The 21,407-nt window shown below is 38.3% G+C and overlaps 1 protein-coding gene and 1 pseudogene across 3 annotated transcripts in view; one reads left to right on the top strand and one right to left on the bottom strand.

Moving 5' to 3' along the window:
• Positions 1 to 2,445: 2,445 nt before the first annotated feature.
• Positions 2,446 to 21,407, bottom strand: part of Alkbh8 (alkB homolog 8, tRNA methyltransferase) — a 47,824-nt gene continuing 28,862 nt past the window's right edge. For all 3 annotated transcript variants that reach the window (XM_005378030.2, XM_013511121.1, XM_013511122.1), the window contains 4 exons: positions 19,343 to 19,494; positions 14,879 to 15,135; positions 8,553 to 8,702; positions 2,446 to 3,379 (listed from right to left, as the gene is read on the bottom strand). In XM_005378030.2, the coding sequence (XP_005378087.1) occupies positions 2,825 to 3,379; positions 8,553 to 8,702; positions 14,879 to 15,135; positions 19,343 to 19,494 (1,114 nt within the window). In that variant the 3' untranslated portion in view covers positions 2,446 to 2,824. The remainder of the gene's footprint in view (positions 3,380 to 8,552; positions 8,703 to 14,878; positions 15,136 to 19,342; positions 19,495 to 21,407) is intronic.
• On the top strand, positions 8,808 to 13,256 carry LOC102006890 (annotated as a pseudogene).

The raw sequence follows: 21,407 nt of genomic DNA on the forward strand, positions 1-21,407 counted from the left end.
ACCTAATAAAAATGTAAGCCCTATGTAAATAGTTATACTGTTCTTCTTAGGGAATAATGACAAGAAAAATGCTTGTATGCATTTAGTACAAATGCATCTGTTTTCTAATGTTTTTGAGCCATGGTTGGTTGAGTCAGGGAACCCACAGCTACCGAGGGATGACTGTATTCATTCACTCTGCTCAAACTACACCAACACCCTTGCAGTTCTCCACCTCTGGCCTTTCACCTTAGGACTCTGCACTGCCCCTCTGTCTGGAATGTTCTCTTCCCAGATAAGTACGTAGCTTCTACCTTCTTGAAGTCTTCACTCAAATGTCATCTTCTCACTTCTAAAAAAACTAACCTAACTACCCCTTTAAAAATTGAAACTCGTCGGGCATGGTGGCACATGCCTGTAATCCCAGCACTCAGGAGGCTGAGGCAGGAGGATTGCCAAAAGTTCAAGGCCAGCCTTGGCTACATAGTGAGCTCTGACCAGCCCAAACTGCATAAGAGAACCTATCTCAAACAAACAAACAAATTGAAACTCATCTGCTATCCCATCTTAACTCACATTTCCTGTTCTTTTTCTCTGTGAAAAATAGTCACCTTACAATATAATATTTACTTATTTATTATGCTTATTGTCTATTCTACTACATCCCATTATACTACCCTTTCCAGCTAGAATGTAAACTCCATGGGTTCACTGATGTCTCTATTTAAAATAGTGCCTAAAACATAGAGGACAATCAGTAAATCTACATCAGATCAATTGAATTAATGAATGTCAATGTCAAATAGAGTATATACTCACCGATTAGAAAATGGCAAGATCAGATTGCTCTGAACTATGCAGTTAGGGGAGAGAATAAGGAAGGAGCAAGCTGGCATTTATCAACCATCTATTAGGTAATATGTATAGTGTTACTTTACATGTTCCCTTACATAATCCATCCAACAAGCTTCCAACTAGGTATTACACCACATGCACATTCCCCAAAGTCCCACAGCTACTAAGTAGTGGAGTTCAGTTTCAAATCTGTGTCTGACTTGAAAGTATTTTCTTCTTTCTAGAACCATTAGCCCAATTTACCTTAGATAAGAAGCGCACCAGGGGAAGGTGTTAGGAAATCAGATGCTAAAATATAAGGCAGGCACAAAGCTGCCACAATACTACAACATACAGGACTAAATGTCAAAGGTTCCATAATAATTGCAAGGAACCTTGACACATCTGCCTTAACTGACAAGAACAAGCACATGTATATTTTATTATACAATTATCAAAGTAGCCTTGGTATCACTCACTACTGAACTCCTCCAGGCCTTCTTGAAGGGTACAGTAAGAAACATCTACCCAGTGTACACTACATTCTTAACGGAGTAAAACTTCTACACAACTATTATTTCAGTGACACTTCCTAACAACTCTCCCGATTTTACAAAAAGTTAAGAAATTCACCCAAAGTCACAGCTAATAAATAGTAGACCTAGAATTCAACTCTCAGGAACTCTGATTCCAGAGCCAACTTCTGAATTGTTGTGCTATTTTTTAATATCTTACTTTTCATTTTCTTGAGTCAATTTTAGTATTTTTCATCTTTCTAGAAAGTTCTGTACCTCATCTACATTCTAAAATTTACTAGCATGGATCAAATTTCAAATTTTAATGTGAAGTCCTAAAATTTATATGAGAAATAAAACTTTTTCACCCTATACTCTTTCTTCCAGTATTGCGAATTTTACATACTCATTTGGAGGGAACAATACATCTTGATCTGGCATGGAAATTCCACAACAAAATGTTCATTATCTCAGTAAGACCTATTACTAATAATGACACATTTCTGGAAATTTAACATCTGGAGATGGAACGTCATTGACATTAATACAAAAACATGTAATTTTCTCGGCAGCTGTAATTTATTCAGGTTGTCTTTTAACACCTAGATCAATGAATCAGGAATGCCACTTAACTCTTGGTAATAAATAAGTCAGAGGTAGTAATTATTTCAGCCATTTACAAGATAATCTTTCCATGGTATTTTATTTTTTCATGGTGTTTACCACTATCTTGTCACCAGTATTTATTCACCTATTTGCCTCCTGTCTCTCTCCTTCCAGAATGCAAGCGGCATGAGTGCAAGGGCTTTGTTCTTTTTGTTTTGTTCCTTACAGGGGTAGGGAAGAGATTCAGGGACTCACACAAGTATGGACACACTCCACCTCGGAGCTACATCCCCAGCCTCTGTTCTTTCCGTTCACTGCTCCATTCCTCCTACTTAAAACAGTATCTAGTACATGACAGGGGTTTACTGAGTACTTGGTGAATTAAGCTCCCACTAACTTGCAAGTATTATCTGATTAAAATTATACTGAGCACTCACTGTGTTAAGCCATGTGCTAATAAGGTATGATGATAAAATCATTGTTATGATTTTAAGAAGCTAATAGTCATAGATGATACTTCAGAAATATTACCTTTATTAAAATTGCAGTATTTCACTAAGGTCCTTCAATAACATTTTATAACAAAAGATGATCTTCAAAATGTGATACTATTACACAGGGATCCCAGACACTTCACAAATTACTTCAATAACATTTAAACACCTCCCTTAGCCGCCCTTAGGAGAAACATACATTTATGAAGTCAGTCAACAGCAGCAGACTGAATGTGTCCTAAGTAGCTCTTAGTGTCCTGAGGAACTCTCCTTTTGTACTTTCCCAAGTTTTTCTCTTTAATTAAAGGGATAATTACTTTACTCTCCTTTTAAAACAAGCTGAGTATTTCTTCTCCACATACAATATGCTCCCATAGAAATAATCAGACCTTTTTTTTAGACCTTTTGAAGAATAACACACCAGTTTCCCTGATCATAGTAGCTCTGCAGAATGCTGACATCACTCAGAGTCTGGCAGGTAGCTTCTAATTCTCCTTCCCGGAACACATGGTAGTAACGATGAAGCATAGGGCCTGGGCCGTGGGGTCCTACAGAATCCAAGGGCCCAACAGGTTTGTCTTTACTAGTCTTCGTCTTAAGATGCCAGGGAACCAGCACATCTTGAGAATGAAAAGAAGTCCTGTTAGTATGAATAGGCAGCTCAGAATTAGGAGCTTTCTTTGAACTGGGTTCTTCCTCCTGAATATCATCGATGGAGGTGAGAGAAGAGGCTGCGTTTTGACTGCTCACGTCACACGTCTGCTCAGGAAATCCGTCTGTAGATTTACTGCTCCTTATCTCTCCTTTCTCTCCTTGGCTAATTCTCTTTCCTCTAAGGTACTTGGACTTCTGATTATTATGTTCTTGTTCCATTGCCCAGACGTAAATGAGTGCCTTCCCACCAGGTCTCAAGAGTCGGACAATTTCTTGGAGAGCTGCCACTCTCCGCTCCTAATTAAGAAAATAAACAAACAAAAATTGCCACTTATTAACCTGAAAGAGATACAGAGAGGAAATGAAAAAATATAACTGACTGTAGGACCATTTTCAACGTGAATAAAGAGTAAGAAATCTAGCAAAACCCTCCTCCCTCTTTTCCTTCCATCCCTCTTCCTTTGCTTCTTTCTCTCTTTCCCTTCCCCTTCTCTCTTTCATCAAGAGCCTCATGGATGCCAAGCAAGCACTCTAGCACTGAGCTACACCCCCTGGTGTGTTACTCGCTTCTTGTCATTATGATACAAACACCTGAGAAAAACAACCCAGAAGAGGGCAGACTGACTTGGGCTCACTGTTTCAAAGGGTTCAGCCCAGGGCGGGCTGGCTCCATAGTTGCGGGCCGGCTCCATAGCTGCGGGCCTAAGCTAAAATAAAACACCTCTGTGGGAGGGCTTGGTGTAGGAAAAGAGACACCGAAAGTGCTACAGCCAAAGAGAAAGGCAAAGAATAAGCTACACCTTCAAAGGCGTACCCCAGTGACTTACTTCCTCCAGCTGGCCCCCACTTTCTAATAGCCCATCAGTACCCACATAACCCAATCACTTCTCTAGTCCTCACCTCTGAACATTGCTACACAGGGAAAGCAAGCCCTCGTTACGTAAGTCTTTGTGACACATTATACAGAAAATGTAATACCAGCCCACCAAATGGTTTATATCAAAGGGGAAGGGCACTTTGTTCTGTGATTTAAATAAAGCACTGAGGACGTAGGGAAAACGACATTCTTTTTTTTTTTTTTTTTTTCCCGGTATCAGGAATCAAACTCACAACATTGCGCGCTTGCCAGGCAGGCTCTGTACCGCTGAGCTAAATCCCCAGCCCAACATTTTTAGTTCTATTAATCTTCCCTGTGACTTTCTCCGAGTACCTGGAATATATGAAACTACTGGTGATTCCTTATAGATCTGTGGGCATTAATATGAGGCACCCCTATGTGAATCACTGTTTATATAATGCTTGTTTAAAAAAAAATTATGTAAGCTGCATTATGGAGACTTTATAGTTTTGAAGTAGTTTATATTAATTCTCCTATCACAAAGGCTGGATGAAACACAGGTTGAATATCTCTTATCTAAAATGCTTGGGACCAGAAGTATTTCAGATTTTTGGATTTGGGAATATTTTTATACACACAATGAGATATCTTAGGGATGTAAACCACGTCTAAACCCCAAATTCATTTATGTCTCACGTGCAGCCCGGAAGGAATTTTATGTACTAGTCTTGGCACCTGCATTCTGTGAGCCATCACATGAAGTAAAGTGAGGAGTGGTGTCCTGTTGGTGCTCAAAAGGTTTTGGATTTTGGAGCATGTGTGATTTTCAGATTAAAGATCGTCAACCTGTACATAAATCAGCTGCTCAAAAGCACTGAAGAGTAAACACTGCAGGCTGGATTTGAAAAGCTACAATCCCTGACAGAAAGGAATTAAATCCCAGATAGAAGGTGAGCTCTATGTTCATGCCAGCTTCCCCCACAAAAGACACATTATCATCAGAAAACGAAAGTGTCCCGGGTATGGCGAATCGGGGCACGGGGTATAGGGAAGTCAAAGCAGCAGAAAGTCGTGGACAGACTACTGAGTAAAGCAGGGTCTGCAGGGAAGTGATTCCAAAAGTCAACATGCAAACTCCCCTAGGGACCCTTTCCAGCTCAATTACATGAATACTGTGTGGAATTCTAAGACACCCAGCAGGGGAACAGCTGGGAAATTAAAAAGCTACATAGGTTTTATTAGCCAAACAATGCTAACCAGACAGACACTGAAGTTTAAGGTCTGCTTAGGTGTAATAGCATTGGAATATACCACAGGCTTTCAACTGAAACCTAGAAGGGCCACATTCCAGAAATAGGGACAAAAATAATATGGACATAAATCAGCCCTAATAAAGCAAAAAGATTAAAGTAATATGCTTACACCTTATCTGTGTGCCCCAATTTAATCGTCTTTGAAGGCAGGTAGAAGCATCTAAACCTTTTAATACAGGATATTCAGAATTTAATTTAAAATGAGATATGTTTTAAAAAAATTATGACCAAATAACTGAAAATCAGAAGAAAAGACCATAGAAATAAATCTCCAGAAAAAAGAGTTTCAGTGAAGACATAAAATATATTGACTGCTATGCATGGTGGTGCACGCCTGTAATCCCAACACTCAGGAGGCTGAGGCGGGAGGATGGTTGGAAGTTCAAGACCAGCCTGGGCTACAAAGTGAGTTCAAGGCCAGCCTGAACTGCATAGCGAGACCTTGTCTCAAAAAGACAAAAAAAAATTTTTATGTATATATAAATCTTATATATATATATATATATATATATATATATATATAAAGATTTCACACACATTCTCAAAGAGAAAAAAAAATTAATTTAATAGCAAATTACACACATCTCCACAGAGCACTACTGAACTAGAAGTCAGACCAATATAAATTACCCAGATTGAAGTACAGAAATGAAAAGGATGGAAAATATAAAAGACACTGTCAATCTAGATTCAAGACCTAGTGGAAAAAACCTTTTAAAACATAAAGGCAAAATAAACAGATATCTAAAAGGTGAAAACTTGTCACTAGTACACATATACTAATGCAAACTGTAAAGAGAATTCAAGCAAGAGAAACCTACTCACTCAAACCTTGAGGCAGGAACAAAGCAAGAGCACCCAGAAGGGTGAACAGAATGAAGAGACATCAATGTATATTCAAAGCTAAAAACACCAGCCAACGGTGGCACACTAAAATGCAGAAGGGACTATCGTCATTAACGACGGTCTTACATTGTTAGGAAGGGGTACACGTGCCAATTTCAGGTGTACTGTAATATCTAGGCTATATATTCTACTGCCTACAGTAACCATTAAAAAATTACAAAAGACTGTCTAACTAGCAAGTCAACAGGGGAGGAAAAACTATCATAATGAAGTATATTAAAGTTATAAAGCTAGTAATCAAAGAGAACACAGATTTGTAATGTATATATGCAAACATATATAACTGATAAAATGAAATTGATCCTTCCAGTTCCACAGTTATTAGCCTTAAATAATTTCTTCCTCTTTTGTTTCTTTTCTTTTCCCCTTTGGTGGTACTGGGGATTTAAACCAGAGTCTTCACATTGAGCTATATCCTCCGTCCTTTTTAAATTTTTGAGGCAGGGTCTCCCTAAGTTGCCTAGGCTGGTCTCAAATTTGAGATCCTGCTATCTCAGTCTAGGAGAGGGCTGGGATTGTAGGCATGCCACCACACTGGCCTAGATGATGTTTTTAACTGTCAAAGTTACATTGTATTGAAGTATCTAAATGGTATATTCAAAATGGCCCAAAAGCCCTAGAAATAATCTCAGACTATGTGTTAAAACAGGAGGAAGTATTTTCAGCACGAATAATTTATAGAGAAGTGAATTAATAGGAGAAAACTGTGAAGATTTTTCTAAACTGGGTCTAAGGAGTTGGGACTGATTTTTTAAACTAAAAAATAAGGTGAGATCATTTTATAAAGGCACTTTTTATACGCTACCTCATTTATTCTGACAGTAACCCTATGACACTATTGTTGTTTCCTTTTCTTTTTTATGGTACTGGGGATTAAACCCCGGGCCTTCACACTGAGCTATATCCTCAGCCCTTCTTTAAATTTTTTATTTTGAGACAGGGTCTCACTAAGTCACCTAATTTCCCAGGCTGGGCTCAAACTTGCAATCGTTCTGCCTCAGCCTCCCAGAGTGCTGGGATTATAGGTATGTGTCACCACGCCTGGCTTGTCATCTTCAATTTACACATGAGGAACCTTAGTATTCAAAGGCCACTAAAAATATTGCTCAAGATCACAAATTAAAAATAATGCAAAGTGGTAGAGGCAGTTCTGTCAGGTAAAAGGACACAGGCACCAGAACGTAAGCGAGGAAAGAATACTGCAGCAGCGACGGGACGAAGTACCCTCTGGTATTTCCACTTCCTTGCCCTGCTGTCTCCAGACACTTTTACTGTTAAAACAGCCTCACACTCAGTCTTGCCTCCTTGGGCCGGGGATGTAGCTCAGTGGCATAAGCGCTTGCTTGGCAAGCCTGAGGTCATGAGTTCAATTCCCGGTACCAAAAAAAAAAGAAATCTTGCCTCCTAGCCTAAGTTATCTTCCACAGTGCCATAAGAACGACCCTATAAAGTATATAGCTGAGCCGGTCAAAAAGACCTTTCAGGGTGAGACCTTTCAACGTCTCTCGAAATTCAAATCATTATTTTGGCATCTAACAAACATCACATACATCCAAACCACTAAATCAATCCTTGCCTCCTCCGCTTGAGCACGAGCTCTACGAAAGCGAGGACTTTCTCTGTTGATTAATGCTTCTAGGTGTACTGACTGCTAGTGGCTTTGCTATAAAGAGCCATTTTATACTGTTTGGTATGGCCTAGCAGAATCTCTCAATAAATAAAGAGTGAGTGATTGAAGAAACAAGTGACAGGAAATTTTCTGACTTTAAAAAAAAATTCAGTTAAAGCCATCAGGTCTACTGAAACTGCCAGTGACCCAAAAAATGAGAGACACAGTTCTCGGTTAGACATGGGGAGTAACTGTTGGCCAGGAAAAATAAGTGGTACATCCCCTAAAGGGAAATGTAAAATATTAAATTCACTTATTTTAAAATTAAGAACATATGAAAAGAGTGAATCTACTACTATCACTTAATAAGACAGAATTTTGAAGAAAGAATAGGAAAGAAACACAATAGGAAGGAAGGAAGAATACCATGTCAGGGATGAGAAAGAAAAACGAGACAGAGAAACAGAGAAGAGAATCCATCTGAGGCATACACTCAGGAGGCATAGAACTGATGAGCTCAAAGCCTCCTCCAGCGGTGATCGGGTCTGAAGGAAGGCACCTAGGAATGAATGTGCCGTGGGGTAGAAGAAACACACAGCAATGAAGGCGCAGAGTCCCATCAGGTTTCGAACCCCCTAACCGATCTTCATGCCACACGCTCGCTTGCAAAGGAGGACAGATTGTGAGATAAGAAAACAAACGGAAAGAGATGAAAAGCTAAATCAGAATCCAAAGCCAGTAAATCCACGAACTTTTCCTGCGACTTTAGTTACAAATTCTTGGAGAAGGAAAAGCAGTCCTTACCGGGGTTGCAAAATGGTGAATAACAGCAATGGAGATGCAGGCGTCACAAGACCCGCCGCGAACGGGAACGGCCAGGGCATCACAGACAAAGGCTTGGAACCGCCTCCGCCTACAAATATCCACCAGGTTTTTGCTGCGATCACAACCGATCTATAGCGGAGAAAGGAAATAATTTCAGAATATTCTCTTTAAATATCACAAGAAACTAAGAGCCGTGGGTGCATTCTCTCCTTCATTATCATACGACCTAAGACTATGACACTAGTAATTCTTACAGGCAGTACAAAGTCAGAATACATAATTGCTCAAGGCAGCATTTATTACCTTAAAAGATATCAAACAACTCAAACTAGTGAATGGAAACAAAATAACTAGAAAAAAAGTGACAGCAGTGAAAGTAAGAGGTCCAAATTTGTTCCTAATTAATCATTTAAAATCAGATCTTTCTGTAATATTACACATTTAAAAATCAAAATATCTAATAAACATACACACGTAGTCTTTGGACAGAGGCTACAAAGATGATCTAAGATGTCTCTCACACTATTCACGCCACACTGTGACGGCCCAGATAACCGGAGGGTGGATGATTTTTTAAATCTTGCTTCTTTACTTTTCAACATGAATTACTTTTATAATCAGAAAATAACCCCCCCAAAACAAAAGGAATAAAATAATATATTTCACTTTTTAAAGCTACTGAGTCTTTTTCTGCTAAATAACCTTATCAAGAATACACTGCTGAATTCAAAATTTGTAAGACAAAGCCAGGCGTGTGGTGCACGCCTGTAATCCCAGCACTGGTGGAGCTGAGGCACGAAGGACAGCCTGCGCTACAGAGTAAGTCCTCGGCCGGCCTGAATTGCACAGTGAGATGCCATCTCAAAAAGATCAAAAAGAGAAACATTATGAGATACTACTTAGTGAAAAATGGTGAGTAACAGAAATGGAGATGCAGGCACCACAAGACCCACTGCACACGGGTCTTTTAGAATAACCACTCTATGGGAATGAGACCACCGAAGGCAGCTAGCATCAGCTTTTCATCTCCCCAAGCAGGAGAAGCCTGATGTGCTTCATGCATTTCTCTGGTTCCCTGGAACTGGGACTTTCCATGTTTTCTCTTAGTTTTACTGTCTTTGTATATAGCTTTGCTGCTTCCTTCTAAGGATGCCCCTCCATACAAACACACACACACACACACACACACACACACACCTCTGCAATATGCACGTGTAAAGTTAAGGAAGGAATAGGAGGGGTTTAAGAAATGTTAAATCACTAATTAATAATTATTCCCACACATTTCTTCTTAACCCAATCACTATAACCAGTAAAAGAATGGTATAAGCATTTTTAATCAAATAGAAGTGGCCAAGCCAATCTCATATTTGCTAATATAATTTTTTGATATACTGAATATTAATCTTTAGCACTCTCTCAATCTTTCTGACAATAAGGAATATGAATCTTCACAGCAAACAATTCTTACTGAGTTAAAAAACCACATTCCCAAGCTAGTCCTATTTAATGAGTTTGCTCAATTTCTATTGGTATTAAACAGCTTCTCTATTCTATCCCAGAGCTATTTTAATTTCTGACATAGAATAAAAGTTACCAAGCTAGAGGTAAAGTATAGTGATTTCCCTTTACTATTTTAAGATGGAAAAGTACTAGAAGACTATTAATAAAAACAGTGGCAAATTTCCAATTCATTGCTTCCTTGATCTTTGTAAGATCCATGCCTGACTTAATACTATCACTTATCTTCACCAATATTCCACGCCAATCAGTCAGTCATAGTATCAAGATAAAAGCACCACTCAGATAATACACATATATATATTTTGGTACTTGCCACCTTTTGTTACATTTAAATTCAGTTCTCAGAATCGGAAGTTTCAAGTATGCCCAATTCTCATAACGAGCTAAACCTCACTAAAAGCCAACAGGAAGAAATCCAACCTGCCTATAAAACAAATCCTCAGAGAAAGGACTCCATAGCTGTTCAGAGGAGGAGCGTCATTATCTGAGAACCACAGATAAAACAGAACAAGAAGAACAACAGCCAAATAAAACAAGAGGAAATTTCTCTCTTCTCGCCAGGCTTTTACGCTATTTGTACACAGCCTTCCTTTTTACCAACGAAAAAGAGCACAAGCAATTTTAGTCACAAAACACCAGGCCGATTATAGATTCCCCATTGACGAGGAACTGACTCCTGCCCACCTCAGTCCTTTCATCTCTCATTTCTCTACTGCTGGGGTTCTCTACACACTATAGTCCAATGACCAAAGATAACATTAGGTATTTGAAATCCTCCGTAATATTATGCTGCAGAATTTCAATAGCAGGACAGGAAATAGCTTATTTGCAAACACCTACATATATACAAGACTTTTATAAAGCTGTATCTGTGTGTGTTGGGTGGAGGTCAAGGGCATAAAAATACACATTAGACTTTAAATATAGTTTTAGTCTATTTTTTTTTTAAATCTTCAACAAAAATTCTGGAAGTACAGGCAATTAAAAAAGATTCAACTTAGTAATCAAAGTTGCAAATTAAAACAAAGCTCTAAGTTTTTCATATTAAACTATCAAAATGTTTTAAAATTAAAATGCACCACAGGGATGGCAGTACAAACTGGCTCAACCATTTAAAATCAAGCTAGTAGCTACTTTAACAGCTTTTTTTCTGATATCCCTCTGTATATTAAAGCAAAATCTTCATATTAATGTATTCAATCTTCATAGGGTACTCTGAGTTAGGGAGAAGTATCACCATATTACAGACAAGGAAACTTCATCTCAAAGTAACTTTCCCCAAGTTTAACAATAAAGCAGTGGAAGAGGGATTTTTTTTTGAACAGGGATTTAAAAACTGGGTCTTTCTTACTCTAAAAATCTGTATTCTTCCTTATGATATTTTTTTCTCAATATCAGTATGTGGAAAAAATATACACAAACATTTACATATTTTTTTAAATTTTAAAAACAATTTTTTATTTCAGCATGAATACCTTAACAAATCTGCCTTCTTAAAATCTTAAGTGTGCAATCCTTCAGTCTATCCTTCTTTCTTTCTTTCCTTCCATCCTTTATTTTCCTTCTTTCCTGCCTTCCTATTTATTGGTGGGGCTAAGAGTCAAACCCAGGGCCTCAAACATGCTAGGTAAGCACTGCATCACTAAGCTATAGTCCAGCCCCAGCCCCACCATGTTTATAATATCTCCAGGCTCAAAACAACCAAACGGTCAGTAACATGTACCTCATAGAATATCAGAAAATCCAGAAACTTTGTCAAAATGAAAATATTAAGTGATATAAATGAGTTATCAAATTGCATACATGCTCATTACTATATAAAATATAACAAAACAATTAGAGGATATTTATCACAATACACTGATTTATTGGGTCAAAGGATTATAGGTGATTACCCTTCATAAATTTTCTGAATGATGATTACATCATTTTTTCTTAAAAAATATATAAGATTTTTTTTTAGTTATTAAGAAAACATGCAATTATAGGAAAATCAGACTGGTGATAATAATTTAAAGAGCAGAGAAATAGACCAAAGCAGTAAAGTGCAAAGAAAGGAGACCCTGAACTCCAGATCTGAATCCTGACTCCCACAAAAACCAGCTGAACAACTTCAGAAAGCTACCTATCATCTCAGAACCTCGCTTAGCCACCGCTGCTCCTCCTCCTTCTGCCCTCCTGGTGCTGCTTGTGTGCTTGTTCTGGGCGGGCCTGGTACCTCTTTTGTGAAGAGGCAGCTAAGAAGACCGGGGCGCTCGCTACGGCCGAGGAAAAGCCCAAGGAAGGAGTCAAGACTGAGAACAACGACCACATTAATTTGAAGGTGGCGGGGCAGGATGGTTCTGTGGTGCAGTTTAAGATTAAGAGGCACACACCGCTTAGTAAACTAATGAAAGCCTACTGTGAACCACAGGGTTTGTCAGGGGGCAGATCGGATTCCGATATGATGGACAGCCAACCAACGAAACGGACACACCTGCACAGTTGGAAATAGAGGATGAAAATACAATTGACGTGTTCCAGCAGCAGATAGGAGACATCTACTAAAAAGGGAACCTGCAACAACCCTACTCCACAACTCTGTTCTTACAGACCAGAATACATTCACAATTAGAAAACTGCAATTTGGTTCCACCACATCCTGACTACTCCAGTAGAGTTTTCTCTGTTGTTTCATTTACCCCTTCCCATTCCTTTATTGTACATAAAGTATCTGGTGTATGTGCACAAGCATGTTGGCTTTTTGTTCTTTTACTAAATGACCAACAATATGTTTTGATTGGCATCAGATGGAGATGGGACGGGGAATTACTGGTTCTGTGAAAATAATCCCCTTTCTCCATTAGCAGCACGCTCATCAGCTCGTACCTTTATAATCCAGTTAAGTTATTTTGCTCTCACTGTTTTAACAGAAAAGACAACAATATAAAAATCCTTGCATACCTTGTTTGGAGAATTTTAATGTTTTTTACTTATCATTGTAAAACCAAGGACAATTTTATAACTTCTTTGCACGTAGCTGTTACATGTAGGGAAATCTGTCTTTAAGTAGGAGTAAATTACTGTTTAAAAAAAAAAAGAATCCTAGGTAGTTTTCCCTTTAAGTCAAGTGTCTTGATGTTTAAATAAAGTTCTTGTTTAAAATGAAAAAAAAAAAAAGTCTCAGAACCTCTGTGTCCTTCTCTAAGAAGTAAGAATAAAATTACTCACTTCTCAGAGATCAAAAGAAATGCAGATATTGAATATTTTATTAACCATAAAAGTACAATGCAGGGGCTGGGGATTTAGCTCAGCGGCAAAAGCGCCTGCCTGGCAAGCGCAAGGTCGTGAGTTCGGTTCCCGGTACCGGAGAAAAACCAAAAAAAAAAAAAAAAAAGTACAATGCAGTGTCAGTAATTGTTACCTAAGGAACGAGTGCTGGACAAAAATCCTGTCGTGGATTCTAGTATGACCAGCAAAGTAGGGTTTCAAGCATTTTACCCTAGTTCAAGCACACTCATCTGAGGCTGTCACATTCCTCCATGGCGTCAGAACACAGCACTGTATGTCTTTTGGCTTTCGTGAAAGTTTTCTTGTAGGAAATTGAAGGTAAATTCACAGGTTTGCTCCTTACTATTCAGCAAACCATTAGTAAGTCTCTACTACTACGTGCCAACTACTGTAGAACAAAACAGACATGACTCCTCCCATCTTGGAATTCATAGCCCGGTGCCCTCTGACACTGCAGTTAGTCTTGAAGGTCCCTAGGACAGCTTGCCAGATTATGGAATCAGGAGTCCAAGATGAGGCTGTAACACTGGCCCTGACACTATGTGACCTTGGGCATGTCATAACCTGACTGAGCCTCAGTATTCTCATTGGTAAAGTGGAGACAGTAATGTCTTTTGTTTTTGTTTTTATCCGGTACCGGGAACCGAACTCACGACCTTGCGCTTGCCAGGCAGTCACTGTGCCGCTGAGCTAAATCCCCAGCCCTGGAGACAGTAATGTCAATCTTGTTGATTATACATGTGAGAAAACAAGCACAGCACCTGGTACATAGCAGATAGCTGACACTGTTAGTTTCCTTTATGTTCTTTCTTTTTCTGGAGTAGTCAATATAGGTTAAAAACTAAGTAAGACCAAAGGCATACAGAATAAACTTATTCCTATATGGTGTGATCGAGTGCTACACTGGCAATCTCAACCATGTGTAACAACCAAGAAAATCCACACCATCTATTAAGTACATACTTGTCTTAGAAACCAATTTGAACTGAATGTGTTCTGAGACCAACGCACATAACCAATCTGAGTGTTACCTTCTTTGACAGCAAGACACCAATAAATAGTACACTTTCTTTCTACTATATGTAAAATATTTCCAGCTTATTTGGAAGTTCAAGTTTGAGTTATGTCTCCTCATTATGCAACATCAGGGAAGATAAGTCCTATAAACCCTCAGTTCCTTATTTCTAAGACTAATTAAAATATCCACTTTCCTTTCTCATCCTTAGGAGAATCCAAGCAAAGAAACTTGTTTCTATAAAAAACCGTTCTAATCTATAAAGAGTTTTATGTATAATGGTTACTGATAAAATAGTCCTATTGGAAAGAAAAATCTAAAGTAAGCAAAAAGCCACAACTGATGGCATGCCCATAAATTTCTAGGGGAATAAAAAAGAAAGGAAACGTTTACTAACTTTCAATCTGCTACAACTTTTCTGTAATGCCTGTGAAAATAGCATAAATCCTGAGAAGGAAGAGAGCAACCACTGCAAAAGTCAAGCAGCTTCACTTGCCATGACTAACTCCTTGTTGACGCCCAAGTACTTCCCATTTCCACATCCAACGTCGGCCACCACCGACCCAGCCGGCAAAGCCTTCAGGAACCCCACGACGCGCGGCCACGGGGTGTGCCTCGTGCTGCTGAAGTGCTCAGCGATCTCCTCATAAACCCGGTGCACATGTTCTTGCTCCAGCTGGGACGCTTCTCTGTCGCTCCCTGGAAATGAGGGAGGAGTCTCTCTCCTCTGGCTGTCGCAGACCAAAGAGTAATCTACATGAAAAAACAAAGCAACATCACCTTTCTTTATTCAAAGATGTATAATATACCAAGTTTTCTTAAAACGAAGTCAATGCAAATTTGGTGACTAAGGATAGAAAGGCTCTGCTTTATCCATTAAATGAAGTTCTTCTTTAATAAGTCCAACTATATGTGCAAGGGGGTATATAATATAAAAGGAGGAAAACATTCATTTATTGAAAAATGTGACCAAGCTGGGCGTAGTGATGCACGCCTGTAATCCTGGTACCTGGGAGGCTGAGGCAGGAGGATGGTTGCGAGTTTGCGACCAGCCTGCACTACAAAGTGAGCTCAAGACCAGCCTGAACTGCATAGTGCGATCCTGACCCAAAAAGACAAAACAAGAAAAAACACTGTGACTGTAATCTGCATCTGCCTTAGAATGTAGATAGATGCCTATTTCATCTTGAGATTATGCCTATTTCATCTTGAGATTAAGAGTCCTTTTATTCAGGAAACATCTTGATAGGTAGAGCCGAACTGTGACAAATATAGCTAAAAGGACTTACAGTCTTTCCCTGGACAGGTAAAGGAGGTAAGTGTTCTGGGGACCCTAGTACTCTCAGAACAACAACAAAATGTGGAAATAGTGCGTCATTTGGTAATAATCACAAGCATTTACTGAATACTCTTTGAAGCAGTTTCTATGTATGGTCTCAATTCTCCCCCCATTATTATATGGTATATACTAATACAACCACTTCACAGATGAGCAAAGTTCAGCAAAAGAAGGTAAATAACATTCCCGAAATGGCAGAGATAGTAAATCATACAGCCAAAACTTGGACCCAAGCACTGTAGGGGCTGCACTCAATAACTATGCTATGTCGTCTTCTCCACAGTGAGCAAAACCCCAGGAGACCACTACCAAGCACAGCACACAGGAAATTTCTAAGTTAATGTCGTAAATTAATTTTGAACTTGTTCCCTATTCTCTATAATAATATCTAATACTAATCAGATATTCCAGCCTGTTTTCTGCTATGCTCTAATCGGTCTTCTGCCAAGGTCTGTGGCATTTACGTCGTCATAGGTACTGTCCTATGAATAAAGGAAGAAGTAATATTTCTAGAGAAATCACAGACAAGATTGCAGAAATAAGGAGGAATCACATGACAGGGAAGAATCTGGCAGCAGTTTTCACGGCTTTAGGATTGGACATACAACAAAACTATTTACTTTAAATGTAACTAGATTTAGCCTAACCTGAAGAAACCCTAACTCCATGAATGCGCAAATAAAATGCTAACTATTTTAAAGGTTATTTAAGAAAATAATAGCCCCCAAAGCTTGAGGGCTCTGAAGCATACATGTGAAAACAGACAAAGTTATATTACAGTGATTATATTAGAATTACAAGTATACCACAGTATATATTACAATTATCCTAAACTGATCTTAGTAAAATTTTATCTTGAAAATTGAAAACATCAAAGTTGTCTAAAGGAAGGAGTACCTCTTTTCACTTAAAAATCTGCAAATTTTGACCAAAAGCATATAAAGTATATATTATATTGATTATATTAGAATTACAAGTATACCACAGTATATATTATAATTATCCTAAACTGATCTTAGTAAAATTTTATCTTAAAAATTAAAAACATCAAAGTTGTCTAAAGGAAGGAGTACCTCTTTTCACTTAAAAATCTGCAAATTTTGACCAAAAGTATATAAAGGAGGACCTTAAAAGGAAATCTTACTAATCATCAGGGAAATGTAAATTAAACCGACAAGATATCACATCATATCTGTTAGAACAGCTGTTATCAAAAAGACAAAAAAAATACCACGAGTTACCAAGGATGTGGAGAAAAGAGAACTCTTACACTCCTGCTGGCAGGAGTGGAAACAGTCATTATAGAAAATGGCATGAAGATGCCTCAAAAAGCTGAAACTAGAACTACTATACGATTCAACAACCTCTCTGGTGGGAAGCGGATACCCACAGGAAGTGAAATGAGTATAGAAAAGAGGTATCTCCACTCCCGTGTTCACTGCAGCGCTATCTGCAATAGCCAAGATAAACAGGCTGAGTGTCCATCAACAAGTACATGGATTTCAAAAATGTGACACACTGTAATACCGTCCATTCTTTAAAAAGAAGAAAACCTTGTAGTTTGCAACAGCACACAGAACCTGAAGGACATGTGCCAAGGGGCATATGCCGGGCAGGGAAAGACAAATGCCACAGGACCTCACCTACAAGGAGCCAGAGAAAACTGCACTCAGAGAAGCAGAGTAGAGTTCCGGTTATGAAAGGCCGAGGTGCAGGCGGAGGAGGGCTGGGCAGCTGCCAGTCAAAGGACACAAAAGCCCACTTAGAAAAGGAAGCTTAGGAGACTCTATAATATGGTGACCATGCTTAATAACAATGTACTGTATCCTTGAAAATCACTAGGAGAATGGATTTTGAGTGTTTTCACTACAAAAAAAATTCTATGATATAAGGCACAGGCTAATTAGCCCATTTAGCCATTTCACAATGTATACATATTTCAAAACCATGCTGTCCACAATCAATACATAAATCTTTGTCAATTAAAAAAACTGTACACTGAAGGCCCAATCAGAGCTTCTTAGCGTTTCCGTTAGATTTAATAAATGCCCACAACTAAGAAACACCTGCGTAAGAACACTAGCTTATCTCTTGTCTTCGTTACCTGCCATTGCTGGGGCAAAACACCCAACACGCACAACTTAAAGGAGGAGAGGTTTATGTGGGGTCACAGTTTAATTCCATGGTCCTTTGGCTCCAAGGCAGGAACGGATAGCAGAGGGGCCTGGTGGAGGGAGAGGCGTTCAACCCAAAGAGCAAGAGCAAAGGAAGGAGCAGGGGAGGCCCCAACTCCTATCAGCGCCTCGGACTACTGAACTCATCCACGGATGAACCCGCTGCCAAGTAAAGCGCCCTCAAGACCCAATCACCTTCCGTGCACAGGAGGATTCTGGGAGACGTTCTAGATCTAAACTACAACAGTTCTCCAGGGGCTGGGGATTTAGCTCAGCGGCAAAAGCGCCTGCCTGGCAAGCGCAAGATCGTGAGTTTGGTTCCAGGCACCGGAGAAAAACCAAAAAAAACCAAACAAACAAACAAACAAACAACAACAAAAAAAAAACAACAGTTCCCCAACTAGGCTTCCGTACCTAGAAAACAGAAGGTGTATCTTTCTATACTTCACGGGGAGTGTTAGCGCTCGTCAAATACTAAATAAGCATTTTTTCATTTTAAAAATGTCATTTTAAGGTCTTGAGGACACTTTTCGCAAAATAAACAAAAACTTATTTTACACCTCCTTATCATCAAAATATCAAATATAGAGATTTCCAGTCTTCTAACACAGCAACATCTTGGAACTACAAGAAGGGTTTTTAACTTAAAATGTTTCTAAGGTTATGACTAAATTCAAAAGCTGTGGCAGATATAACCCATAATAGAAACCCCCATGATATAAGAAGAACTTTACTAGTACTGTCATTATAAAATGTTGTCTCTTAAAATAAAAGAGCTGTCTGTGCGTTGAGTCTAAGAAATCCAGGGCAAGATGTGCTTGTGCACACAATTCAAAATAGCATCCTCTTGACAAAGTTCCTTTTAGTCCTTTCTAGGATTTCAAACCCATTAAACCATGGCCAGCTGGTTATCGCCCTAGCGTCCTCTGCTGTAATGTAGTATGTCATCTCTAACTTCCCCCTGAGATTACTAAAAAGTAATTCTGAAAAGTTGCAAGCAGTTTCCAACCAAACCTATTTTGGTACAAGGGATACACTATTGCCCTATAATTCCAACACTCTGAACTATTACTTCAGTAAATGTTTTCTTGGCACCCAAGAAAATGCTAAAGAACCAAGTTTGGCACTGAGGATACAGCTCAGTGGCACAAGTGCCTGCTTGGCAAGCACAAGGTCCTGAGTTCGATTCCTGGTACAAAAAAAAAAAAAGAACCAAGTTTGGGGAAAACAAAGACGAAAAAAATGGAGCACGGAGCCCTTGCCTTCAAAGAATATAAACTCTAAGCGGGGCGGGAGAGTCCAGAAAAGTGCATCAAAGTACCATGAAGGCGAAATACAGGAAATGGCAATAAGGAAATTAAAGCACTTTGGATCTTTATCTAGGAGACAGGATCTTTTTCCTACTAGTTTACTCCATTCCACAGTAGAAATGAAATGATATACTTACTACAGGTACAAGGCGTGTGCCTCACTTTCCTAAATGTAAATGATGTTCGTATTTCCCTCTTCTTTAAAGTTAAGTCTCCAATATCATTGGTGATAGTCCCACTTTTGTAATGTTCAGATGCTTGAACAGTGTCAAATTTTCTGGGTGTGATTCTAAAAACAACAGACAAAGTAACTTATCTAAACTTTAAAAAAGCATTTCAAGTTTTCAAAAATATTAAGACAATAGAGCAAATCTAAAAGAATTTATTGAAAATAGATATTAGATTCCCTGAATTCTTGGGCTCTGTGGGATAAGTAGAGAAAGAGAAGTACTTAAAGAAGTTATCTTCAGAATGATAATATATTAAAAGAATGTACAATGAACAATTTATTCCAGGAGAAAATAAAATAGTCACATTTAATAACAGTTTCTTAAAAGAACAAACAGGGCAAGAAGAAACAAATAGGTGGGAAGTTTGAATCCAGTTTCAGTAATTATGCTAAATATGAAAGGATTAAAAAAATCCAATTAAAGAGCAAAGATTGCTAGATTGGGTTTAAAAAATTAAAATCAACTACATAGTGATTAAAAGTGACACACCTTAAATATGAGCACAGAGACTGGTTGAAAATAAAAAGATACACTGAAATCTAGTTTAGGGCAAAGACATCAATTTCAGCAAAGAACAGATAATGGAACCCAAAAAAGGTTCAACTACTAAACTACGTAATATAGATACAATAAGGTAAAAAAAAAACAAACAAAAAAACTGAACAATAAAAAACACATTGCTGACTATAATAAAGTTTTAAGAGGATTCTTGGAGTTTGGGAAAAAAACAATCACTGGGAAAAAACACTCTTGTTAAAGCTCAGTTTACACACTGAGATGCACACGAGTTCACAGTTAGGTGAGTGCTGGCAAATGTACATATCCACGCAACAATAATCAAGAACATTTCAGCCACCCAAGGAAATTCCTTTGGTCCCCTTCAGTCAATACTTTCTTGTCTTGAAGCAATCATTGTCTCAGTTTCTGTAAGTGGTTTTTCCAGCTGCTGAATTTCATAAAGTTAATATGATTTTGCATCTGTCTTTGTCCATGTAGTTAAATTAACATAAGGATTTTGAGACTCAACAATGTTGCAGTATCAGTAGTTGGCTGCCTTTTATTGCTAAGCAATTATTTCATGGTATGAACATAACGGAATTCAACCAACGTCTTGTCAATCTTTTTTGGTATTTCCAGTTTGGGACTATTACAAATGAGGTTGCTATAAACATTCTTATACAGATATATTTTAGATATACAGTGTTATTAGTCTCTGATAAATACCTAAGAGTGAAATTAATGGGTCATAGGATAAGAAACTGCCATTTTCCCAAATGATTATACAATTTTACATTCTAATCAGCACTAAATGAGAGGTCCAGGCTACTTGACATTCTCACATGTATGGGTTTTCAATCTTACTTATTTAATTGAGTGGCAAGTGGCATGAAACTAAGGATTTAATCCACATCTCTCTGATGACTAACAATGTTGTACATCATCTCATATGCTCATTGGCTATCTATCTATATATATATGTTCATCACTTTATTCACTTAATTCACCCATGATTCTAGGGAAGATGGACATGTTTGTGTTTGTGTGGGGAAGATGGTCATGGTTGTGTTCCTCACCTAATGTGGAGTTCCTGAATGGAAGCAAAGTTTTGCTGAATGCTTCTTTTCACAAACTGAATTGTTCATTCATGAATCAAGGTTTTATATATATATTTATATATATATAATATTCCTTAGATAGCAATTTTTGGGGGGATCTGCTTGCAAATATGTAATAGTTATATTCATTTAAGGGAAGTAAGTGAAATATATATTTATATATATATAATATATATATATATATTATATATATATATTAGAAAGGCCTAGAAAAAAAGACCAACCCAGTAACAGTGCAATCTCTAGTGCCCAGGTTAGTTTCCAAATACCATTTACCAATCAAATGAACCAAAGCTCCTTTGAAACATGTCTGACTCTAGGCCTGAGAAAGGGAATGTGCACACTAAGCATAGAAT

Source organism: Chinchilla lanigera, unplaced genomic scaffold (assembly GCF_000276665.1).
Source record: "Chinchilla lanigera isolate Chin_1 unplaced genomic scaffold, ChiLan1.0 scaffold00011, whole genome shotgun sequence".
In the NCBI taxonomy this organism is placed as follows: domain Eukaryota; kingdom Metazoa; phylum Chordata; class Mammalia; order Rodentia; family Chinchillidae; genus Chinchilla; species Chinchilla lanigera.